The sequence below is a fragment of the Coptis chinensis genome, chromosome 8 (assembly GCF_015680905.1).
Source record: "Coptis chinensis isolate HL-2020 chromosome 8, ASM1568090v1, whole genome shotgun sequence".
Lineage (NCBI taxonomy): Eukaryota > Viridiplantae > Streptophyta > Magnoliopsida > Ranunculales > Ranunculaceae > Coptis > Coptis chinensis.
In genome coordinates this window covers 37,728,054-37,739,696 of record NC_141463.1, presented here as the reverse complement: position 1 = coordinate 37,739,696, position 11,643 = coordinate 37,728,054, and the positions used below count along the sequence as shown (strand labels likewise).

At 39.8% G+C, this 11,643-nt stretch overlaps 1 protein-coding gene across 1 annotated transcript; it reads left to right on the top strand.

Annotated features, from left to right (window-relative positions):
• Positions 1 to 974: 974 nt before the first annotated feature.
• LOC147481382 (uncharacterized) lies at positions 975 to 1,739 on the top strand. Its single transcript, XM_086578918.1, has one exon. It carries the CDS (start codon positions 975 to 977, stop codon positions 1,737 to 1,739), a length of 765 nt encoding a protein of 254 aa, XP_086435044.1.
• Positions 1,740 to 11,643: the final 9,904 nt, after the last annotated feature.

The following is an 11,643-nucleotide window of genomic DNA, read 5'->3' as shown; positions in this document are numbered from 1 at the left end:
AAGGGAAAAGCAAGCTGCTCCTCGGTAGCATGACTACAACAAAGAGAAGAAAGGTAGAAGCTTTGTTTGACATGAAGGAAGGCCACCTACCAGAAAATTATTTGGGAGTTCCCCTCTTCAAGGGCAGAGTCCGCCATGCCAACATTCAGAATCTGGTGGACAGGATTAAAAGGAGAGCAAGTGGATGGGCAGGACGGCTGCTTTCCTTTCAGGGTCGAGTTGTCTTGGCACAATCTATTATGAGTAGCATCCCCGTGTATAACATGGGCATCTATAAGTGGCCTCAGAAAAGCATCAAAGAAGGAGAAGAAGCCATCAAAAATTTCATATGGTCAGGCAATCCCATAGTGAGGAAGTCCATTACTCTCAAATGGGTAAAAGTTTGCAAACCAAAGACTGAAGGAGGGCTACGCATTAGGTCTCTCAAGGAGTTAAATCTGGCGTTCCTCATGAAACTAGCATGGCAACTGCTTACCATGGACAACTCTTGGTCCAAGTACATGGAACAGAAGTATAAAATGAAAAATGGCAAATGGCTTGCCTGTTACAAGTGTTCCTCCATTTAGGCAGGGATAAAGTGGGCTTTGGAATCCATGAGAAACCATATTTCTTGGGTCATTGGCAATGGTACTGCAGTGGATTTGTGGCGAGATGCTTGGGCTAGACCTAGTTCAGTGGCTGACTTGCTCCCTCACATCGACTGGCGCATCCCCAAAACCAGAGTTAGCGACTTGATAAGGAACAACCAGTGGAATTTCCCTACCGTAACTCTGCAGCTCTTTGAGACACTAGGCATGCCACTTCTTTCTCTACCCCCACCTTGCAATGAGCGAGATGATTGCCGAATTTGGAAGCCTGACAAGGAAGGCAAGTTCACGGTCCTTTCAGCTTATGATACTATTAGGGAAAAGGGGAATATTGTCTAGTTGCACCACAACATCTGGAACAGCTACATTCACCCCAAAATTGCTGGAATGGCTTGGAAGATTATGCAACATATCATACCAACAGATGACAAAGTTACAAGCAAAGGTATCCAGTTGGCTTCACGATGTAACGGATGCAAGGAAGATGAAGAAAGCTTTGACCATCTATTCTGGTACTGCCCAAACTCTCAGGCTCTTTGGGATTGGATTAAAAGCTTATTCCAGATGAATGCATTATCAGTTCTCGGAAACGGCAATATGAAAGAAATTCTGAAAGTGGCAAATCAGGCAAGTCCACTGATTAAGGAATTATGGACAGCAGCAGTACTGAGTCTATTAGTAGCAATATGGAAGATGAGAAATGTGCAGAGATACAATGACTCAAACTTCAACCATCGCTACATAAGAAAGTTGGTCTGGCAAGGAATGCATACGACGGGCAGACTGTCCAAGAGCTACATGTTCAACTCAGTCAAGGAATTGGCAATCCTACACTCTCTGGGGATTGAATACAAGCCCAAGCCAATAAAAGCAATTCAACAAGTCAAATGGCACCCACCAGAGGAAGGAGTGGTTAAGATCAATTGTGATGGTAGCTCTATCGGTAATCCTGGTCGAGGGGGTGTGGGGTTAATCTTCAAAGATCATCATTGCCACTTGCCTGGAGTCCTTGCACAAGGACTGGGAATAGTTACCAACTATGAAGCAGAGTGTCAAGCACTAACTCTGGCAGTGGAAGGTGTAGTTGCAAGAAACTTGACACGTGTTTGGCCCCATTCCCTGGCCACAGTCAGTTGCACTTGCCTCCTCTAATGGCCACATTCCCTGGGTTCTGAAATCGAGATGGGCGAAGGCTACTGCTGCGCTCACCTACTATAGGATATCACATGCTTGGAGGGAAGCCAACTTCAGCGCGGATGCTGCGGCAAAGCATGGAGCCACTTTAGACCAGGATGATTTTGTATGGAGCGTGGATAGACCTCTTTTTGTCACAAGTTTGGAAAACCAGGACCAGTTATACTTTAGATTTTCTTAGAGTGTAGCAAGATGCCCTTTTGTTCCTTTTGTTCCTTATGTAGTAAGAAACTCTAATATGTAACCTTTTATTTATCTTTATAATATATTCACATTTGCTTGCAAAAAAAAACACACGTCTTGCAATGTACTTGGGCATCTTTAAAAAGGGTAGGCCAATAAAACCCACATTGAAGAATTTTAGCAGCTATTTTCATACCACTAAAATATCCACCACACTCTTTGTCATGGCAGAACGATAGAACCTCATTATATTCCCACTAGGGAATACAACAATGAGTAATCTGATGTGCACAATACTTAAAAAGGTAGGGCACTTCCCAGTAGTATAGCTTAACTCTGGCCAAGAACTTCTTACGTTCATTTCTTGACCAAACATCAGGAATAATATCAGAAGCTAAATAATTTACAATGTCAGCATACCATGGTGCAGAAAAAATAGCATAAAGATGCTCATCAGGAAAAGAGTCAGGTATGGACTCAGAATCACTATCATCGTCATTTTTTAGTCTAGATAAGTGGTCGGCAACTACATTTTCGACCCCTCTTTTGTCCTTAATTTCTAAGGTCAACTATTATAGGAGAAGAATCCATCGGATCAATCTCTGTTTAGCATCCTTCTTCACGAGAAGGTACTTAATGGCTGCATGGTCCGTATAAACTAAAGTCTTAGTACCAACCAAATAAGGACGAAACTTATCTAAAGCATAGACGACATCTAAAAATTCTTTTTTCATTGTTGTATAATTCCTTTGAGCATCGTTTAAAGTTTTACTAGCATAATAAATAACAGTGGACTTATTATCTAGTTTTTGACCTAACACAGCACCAACGACATAATCACTAGCATCACACATGAGTTCGAAAGGTTTAGACCAATCGGAGGCTGTATAATCGGTACAGATGTTAAAGCGGCTTTTAAAGTTTCAAAAGCCTATTTACAGTTATAATTGAAATAAAAAATGGCATCCTTTAAAAGCAGATTAGTTAAAGGCCTAGCTATTTTTGAAAAATCTTTGATAAAATGCCTATAAAAACCTGCATGGCCTAGAAATGCTATAATGTCATGGACAGTCCGTAGTATAGGTAAAGACGTTATCTTATCTAATTTGGCCTTATCTACTTTGATGCCCTCACTAGGTACAATATGCCCTAGCACTATTCCTTTTTTAACCATGAAATGACATTTTTCCCAAGTTAAGACCAGACTCTTCTCTACACACCGTGTCAAAAACTTAGATAGGCAGTCAGTGAAAGAGTCTCCATAGATAGAAAAATCATCCATTAATACTTCCATGAAGTGCTCTACCATGTCACTAAATATATGAAGCATACACTACTCGAAGGTACCAGGAGCATTACAAAGGCCAAAAGGCATTCATTTATAGGCATATGTTCTAGAAGGACATATGAAGGTAGTCTTTTCTTGGTCATCAATATCGATAATAATTTGAAAACAGACAGAGTAGCCATCTAAAAAACAATAATAAGCGTGACCAGCTAGACGTTCGAGCATCTGATCTATAAATGGTAAAGGAAAATGATCCTTTCGTGTCATGGCATTTAAACGTATGTAATCAATATAGATTCTCCATTTCATAGGAACACACATGGGAATATATTCACCCTTAGCATTATGTACCATGGTAACCCCCAATGTCTTAGGAACTACATGAATGGGACTTACCCATTCGCTATCGAAAATTAGGTATATGATACCTGCATCGAGTAACCGTAAGACTTCTTCCCTGACCACCTCTTTCATGGCAGGGTTCAAGCGACGCTGAGCTTCGCATGAAGTCTTGGCATTATCCTTCAAATGGATACGATGAGTGCAAATATTAGGGTCAATCTCGTTAATGTCGTCTAGGGACCAACCAATTACTGAACGATGTTCCGTAATTACCCTAATAAACCGTACCTCTTCATCCGTAGATAATAGAAAAGATATAATTACTGGATGACTACCATCTGAATCAAGTTGAATACACTTCAACTCAGAAGGAAAAGGTTTAAGGACAAGGGTGGGAGGTATGTCGATAAAGGCTTCTGGTGGTTCCTTATCGTGAATAGTGAAGACTTGTTTAGGTATCAAATCTTCATACTCGGTAGATGTAGCTACAGAAGGATCTAAAATAGGTGTAGACTCAAAAAGGGCGTTGAATTCCTCTACATAGGAGTCATCCTCAAAATCTGAACTTTCGAATGAAAGGAATTTATGCATTTGGGTTTCTAGAAACGTGTTATTAAAATAGTCTTGAGCTAAGCTCTCGATCATGTTAACCTCCCTATCTATAGACGAATCTGGTAACTATTTCATCATTTTAAAAACATTTACCTCAAAAGAAAGATAGCCAAAAGACATGGACATCGAACCATCGCAGCAATTTATACGTGCGTTGGCAGTTGCCAAGAAAGGACGCCTTAAAATGATCGGAACAGAGTCATTAGAGACTTCTATATCGAGGATAACAAAATCAGCAGGATAATAGAAATCTTGAACCTTAACAAGCATATTTTCAACTACACCCTTAGGATACTTAATAGACCGATCAGCTAATTACAACGTCATTTTAGTAAGTTGCATCTCCTGTAGACCTATTTGTTTATATAAATAATAAGAGAGTAAGTTAGCACTCTGATAAATGATAAAATGACTAGTTTTCCTACGAAATAAAGCGATGAACTCTAAATGCAAGTAAAACTAAACTAAATTATGATGTTTATATTTATCAAAGATTCTACTCTCAAGTCTATGAGATATAGTGGAGTAGAGTGATTCGTTCCACTCCTAGTCCTTCCACATGCTGTGTTCTCACGTGTTTGTACTCTCTACTTAAAGTCTAATGAGAGATTTATGAAAAGGCAACTAGACTACGATGCAACTACCCACAAGATGCACTAGTCGACTATTAGAACAACTAAGGGAATGCTATGTTGATTCTATGATAAGGAGTTAGAGGGGATTGATTCCACCTTAACTTCGACTTAATCCATTATTAACGATCTAATCGTCAGTAATCGAATTGAACTGCCCTTAACAAATTGGTTCTTCCTAATCCCTAATTACACATGGCATTCCTACCAATTCATAACTAGCATGTGAACGATTAAACCCATTCTCATGGTGAACTAATCGCTTTCTAGAGTGGAAAGGAAATTACGGCGATTCTCTACGATATTCGAATCAAGCTTTCATCAAGGCTTCTCAACTCCCTCTAATGGAGGTTTAGCCGAGAATCATTACTAAATCATTTCGATTACATTTAAACTAAACATGATATAAAGAATTGAAATTTACTTAATTAAACAATAATGAAATCTAATTTAATGACTAAAATGAAATAAGGACAGGAATTTAAATTAGATCTAGAAATGGAAATGACAAAAATCGAAATTGATAAAAATACTACTTTATTGATCTAATCAAAATGAAGAACAAGATTTAAAGGTTTAATCTAATACAATAATTGAAATGGAACTAAACTTAATTAATCTACATGAAAAACTAGATCTAGAATTCATTAATGGAGGCTACTAATCTAATCTATTTCTAGGTCTAACTATCTACCTAAAAATCTACCATTAACAAAGAGCTAAGCTTTTGTTTTTATACATTCAGATCCAAAAATTGTGCATGGGCTTGGAGCCATGTTTTGGGCCAGAGAATCAGGCCCAAAACCCAAATCTTTCAGTCCAAAAAGGCCTCTTCAACTGCAGTTGGCTTCAACAGATTTTCCATCCACTTCTGCTCCTCTGATTGGGTCAAGGCTTAGACCATTGGAAAGCTCTTTCCGAGCCGGTCGTTTTGACATAAGGTAGGCCCCATTCTGAGGTCTGAGTCCAAAGATATGTCCTTCGGAAGTTCTGCTGACTTTGTGTGCTGTTTCTGCCTGCGTCGACTTTTCAGCTTTTGACCGGGCTTTAGAAAGGCTTTGTCTTCTTGAATCTTGCCCTTTAATCACGGAACTCCTTAGTAAACGACCTTTGCTCCTTTATCTCGCTAAAGTGGCACATTTCTGCACATAATGGACTTTGAAGCCTGAAATGCATAAGAACACGTCGATCAATAACTCTTAATTATTACTCACATAATTGGTCTAAAAGTATGATCATAAAGGGTTAAAACTACAGTTTTGGGCTCTTATCAAACCACCCCCAAACAGCATTTTGTTTGTCCTCAAGCAAAGATGAGAAATTAACATAAGTGACCAAAAATGGAGTTCTATCTACTTCTCGTTTCGCCGAGTGCGATTGCATTGACCATATGCAACAAGGCGCTTAAACCACTAGGGATTCCCTAGTGGACGAAGTTATAGCCTCGTGAGAGTTTTTCCAGTGAAGGTACTCACAAACTTCATCTATACTACAATGACTAAGAAATAAAACTATTGTTTCCTTATTCATGCTCCAAACTATCTATACATCTTACTAGCTATGAACAAGAATAACCAAGTCAAAACCTAAGCTAATATATGCATAATAATCAATCATCTATAATAAACATATATACAATGAGTAATACTATGAAATGTCTAGCAGGTCCGCTTCTAAAACTTCGAATAAGCGTCCTTAAGTAGGTTCTCACAATAATAGTCAAGATACAACACTCGATTTTTCCACTCAAGTTTAAGCTACTCTAGTCTAGTGCTATGGGCACACTTTACCTTAATATCTCAATGACAACAAGGAAGCCGGAGTCGATCAAACACATCTGCCACTTACTATCACACTAACCTATTCCTAATTGAGCTAGAGGTCTTTATTAGGTGTTACGGGGATTAGGAGATGGTTTAAGAATGAAGGAAATTGATATTCAAAAAGGACAAGTCTGAGATAATAGAGTCTTCATATTATGTAACTAGAGAAAACCTTGTTATTTACTTTTGCTTCTACACTTTGTTTCCATCCTTAGCCATATTTTTCTTTTTCTTTTCTCTTTTTTTTTTCTTTAGCTTTTGACTCCCTTTTATTCTATTTTTGGAGTTTTTATTTTATTTCTATTTTTATTTTTCTTTCCTTGGATGGGAACTTCTTTTCCTTATTTTCTGAAGCAATTAACTAACTTTTGTTTACACAGGTTTTTCTCTTCTTCTTTCTTCCTCATTCTATTCTCAGACTTATTCTAAATTTGGTGGGTTGAATTATTTTTTTTTTTATTTTTTTTTTATTTTGTTTTGTTTTTGTAACAGGGTAAAGGATTTGTGGTTTATGGAAGGCTAAAGAAAGGCTCAGAGGGGCGACTAGCGGAAAATAATTCATAGGTTTGAATTTCTGGCTATATCGATCCAAAGAGGGCCTAAATTCTCGCTTAGGATGTGGCATAGTGATCAAGCAAGTGGACGTGTGATATCTCTATCCGGATTTTACTTCTCCCTTGTGTCATTTCTCAAATGTTTCGCTCATATAAGGCTTTAGGCTATATTCTCACAGGATTTGTAGAATAAGTACTCTAGCCTAGATTTCAAAACTTACTGCTAACAATCATAGATACTCATGTAATATATTTATAGATAGATGTAAAGATTATTACCTATATATTAACCTAAGTTTCTAACAATTATTCTGATGCAACAGCTACGTGAGACTTCTAGATTGTTAAGAGCATGGAGAAAGAAACAATACCAATATTCCTAAGTGTATAGCATAACTTATTTATTTATATTTTTGAATTTTTGAAATTTTAACTAGAAACAAATGCATATTATACATATCTATATCCTAACAGATGCCTTAATTACACGTGTTTCTATGCCCCCCCAAACAAAAAACATGCTTTGTCCTCAAAGCAATTAAATAAAGAGGGTAGGAAAAATACCATTGAAGCGCGTGAAATTCAGGAACATCTGTAAAACAAGGTTAGAACGTACTAATATAGGAAATAAAACCCACAACTCTATAATGAAGTTCTACCCATTATGGGGTTAACAAGAATGAAATTGCTTGGGACATAAGCGGACACTAACTAGAATGAAACTTACCTTATCCCCCTCGCGATTACTTCGTCATCTTCCTCATTCTCTTCTTCCATAAAGAAGTGAGGTTCCTTCGCCCCTGCCATGCCATGATAATTTGCCAAAGCTTCCCGCCATTTATCATCTATTATTGCTAACCTATTAAGAGCCACTTGCGGCCGACGGGTAGGGTGCAACCGATGAGGTTGTATCCTCCACCCTTGCCAAGTCATTACACGAAAGATCGAATAATACTATTGGTGGGTCGCATGCGGTCGACCGTAATCCAATCCATGAAGCGTGTACAAAAAAATACGGGAAAGAAACATAGCATAATACGAGAACTTCGAACGGGCATAAGAAGGTACTTATGCCTCATGCTATGGATCGAGCTAAACTAGACATCAAGGTTCGGGAAGGTCATGACACATACGCCCCGTAGCTAGAGCAAGGAAAGACGCCGCAAGTGGCATCATTCACGTAAGAAAAACGCCATTCCCTAAAATGTTTAGCATGATCCAAAACATAACAGGTTTCTATGTTCATGGACAAAGCTACCAAAGGCGACGTTATATTCCCCTTTGGTCCTCGATAACGAAAATGCCCGCCATACGACTCATGCAAAAACTTCGTAAGTGTAGACATACATATTGTCTACCCAATAGCACCATGGGTCTTGTATTTCAGCCGGGCATAGCAAGTCCAAGAACAAATGCTAGCAAGAACCCCGGTAATTTCCATTGGTTCATTATCAATGTTGATGGAGAACACTTGTTCTCCATCTAGTCTTTCAAAGAAAATGCAGTTATCGTGAAAATTAAGATGCCGCTGTTGGAGAATAAAGTGCATCCGGTCTTACCATAAGCGGCTCCCAACCAATCGTGATGTGATCGCCACAAAACAAGCACCATAAGTAGTGCTTTGGAACAAATCTTTGAAAGACTGTTCCGGTATCAATGTTGGAGATGTCATCTCAAAATTATGCTCTGGAATAGCTGCGAATGATCTAGATACTACGCGCGAAAAACTGGAAATTTTCTGGTCCACGGAAGTCGTGATGCTGAAAAGGCGCTCGATAGATAGCTGGTCGCCTCTAAAGAAATTGAAATTTCTAGTGTTTGAAGCTGGTCGCTGGTCGCTGGCCAGCTTGAAGCGGCCTTCGACAAAAACTCAGAAAAAAATATCAGAAATAAAAGCGAGCCTCCTCAGAGGGCGCGAAAGTGCGCCGAGTTGCGTAAACTCGAAAATGAGCCGAAACGAGGGAATCGCCGGAGTGAAAGGTGAGTGATGGAGTTTAGGTGTAGTGTGAGTTGTGAGGATAGATTGTATCAAGTTTATATAGGTTTAAAGTTGCTAAAATTGATCGGGAAGTTGCCAAAACTAATTACGGCAGTTTCCGGAAATACTAAAATTTCCAAACCCGAAAACGAAAACAACTCATTTTCTTGATTCTAATTCAAACCCAGTATCTTTTAGGTTGATTTTATGATAGAATGTACCTATTTAATCTAGATTTCATCCTACCATGATACTTATTCATATATATGCCTAAACAGCCATATTTTCACCTTGACTCAAGAATAAATTCTAACACGAGGGTTATATAAAAATCATCTTTGAATAGATAAAACCACCCCAAACAAGTTGGGAAGGTGGGGTCAATATTAAACAACCACGCATAATGAAAATAACCCATTATATTAAAATTTTCATTCGAAGTACATTTCACTACAAAATTCAAATTACGGAAATAAAACTTGCATAAAAATAAATGACAGTAATGAAACTACAAATAAAACATAAAACATCAAACTATACTATCCCTAGCTACTCCGAACGGTGGCCGGAAAGGCACACGCCTCGAGATCGCTCTTGAGCTCCCCGGACCAGCACCATTCATTTTTCGGCGACGGCGCTCGTGTCTCGAGGTTGTATCCTTAGAAGGAGAGTCCCCGTGACGTGGGAATCGTGGTCGATCTCGTCCCGGAACCGCAATCGAAGCTTTCTAGCTCGCCCTCATCTGTTCCCACCTCGCCCTCTCTCGGTAACGGAGCTCGAAGTTATGATGCATCGTTGTCCGTCGAGTCCGAGGTCTTCACAGATAGTGTTGAGCTTAACGCGTGCCACGATGGATCACAGCCATGCGTTCAGATCCGACCAAAGACCTCTCCAAGGCATCCGCCAAAACACGCCAAGTCCTCCTCATCCTCCGAGGCATCCCGATTTCCCGCCTCCTCTTCATTCTCAGCTCCACCATCCTCTTCTTCTTCTTCTATCCTCAGCCAATCTCCAAACCCGCTGGACACACTCCTTATAGATGCGAGGGTTACGGTGGAGGGTGATGTATGTCCATCGATCGATCGCTTGCTCTCAACTTCAAAGATGATCTTTGTTATCAACACAGGGGAGAGGGCAAATGACTCCCCTACTCCCCTAATCATGCTCAAAAAACTCTAAGATCAGAAGTCATACTTCCGCTGCTGGAGTATCCATAAGATGTGGAGGCAGCTTCAGCCGATGTCACCGACCTTCTCCTTCCCTCGACGCGTTCGACCAATCCATTGAGTCAGTAGCCACCGGGTTGGTCCTAAGGGAAGTCCGGTCGAACACAATGCGATCTCTCACATTGTAGAAGTCGCCTCCAATAAGCGTCTCATGCATCAATGGCTCTACCCCATTATGTTGGAATCCTGCAGGGGACATCCGGATGGATTCTAGGCGGAATGCCTAGAATCTCGACCAACAACCCGTCGTCACTTCCTTCCGCCACAACTACAACTACAAAATCCTCGTCCCTTCCAACTCCCTCAGATCGTAGAACCGCCGGACTAAGTCTTCGGGGTAATAGGCTTCCGTCGAGTACCACAAGCTACTCCAGTCTCGACCGATCATCTCACACCGTAAAACAAATGGTGGTCGGCGTAAAAGCTTGCTCGGTAAAATTCGGCCTTGTTGAGCCATTGGAAGTTTGAATATGATTTGGTGTTTGTAGAAGGTGTAGGAGTAATGAGGAACGACTCAACCGATAAAAAACGATGGTGGTGGTGGTGGTGGTGCCGCAGCTTTGAATTTTTTTAATTTTTCGTGGTTTTGGTGGTTTGAATTGGTGGAGGTAGTGTGGGTATGGTTTAAGAGAAGATTTGGAGTTAGAGTTGGATTGTGGCTGTTAATTGTTTTTTTAATTTTTTTTTTTTTTTTTTTTTTAGGGTTTGAAGCTTTTTAATGGCGGTGTGTAAAAAAAACGATGAAGGGAAGGTGAAGGTAAGGGCGCGGTCGCGCTTTCGGTGGGCGCGGGTTGGGCCCAAGCCCAAAATCGAAATTTGTGATTTTTTTTTCTGATTTTTCGCGAAACTTCAAATCAAAATTGCCGCTTCGTTGCCGGTCCGATTTTTGCGAATGAGATATGGAAATGATTAGGAGAGAATTTCCAATCCAATGATCCATAAAACACTCTATTCCGACCATGGATGACATATAATAGTGGAAAATGCCTCGAAGTGCGTGCATGACGTACGTTATGCGAACAATTGAACTCTAAATTCATAGATTATATCAACCCAAATCGTAATACAATAAAACGGCCTAAGCAACTCTAATGGGACATAAATATTTAGTACGGAAATTTAACACCCCACCCCCAAACAAATTTTTACAACGGCTTAGAAAATTTATTTTTAGCAGTGGGTATTTTAAAGTCAGATTCCCGAGACTTCCTAGGTTACTATGCT

Coding starts and splice junctions, on each gene's coding strand:
- LOC147481382 (XM_086578918.1), top strand. CDS start 975: ATGGCTTGGAAGATTATGCAACATATCATACCAACAGATGACAAAGTT.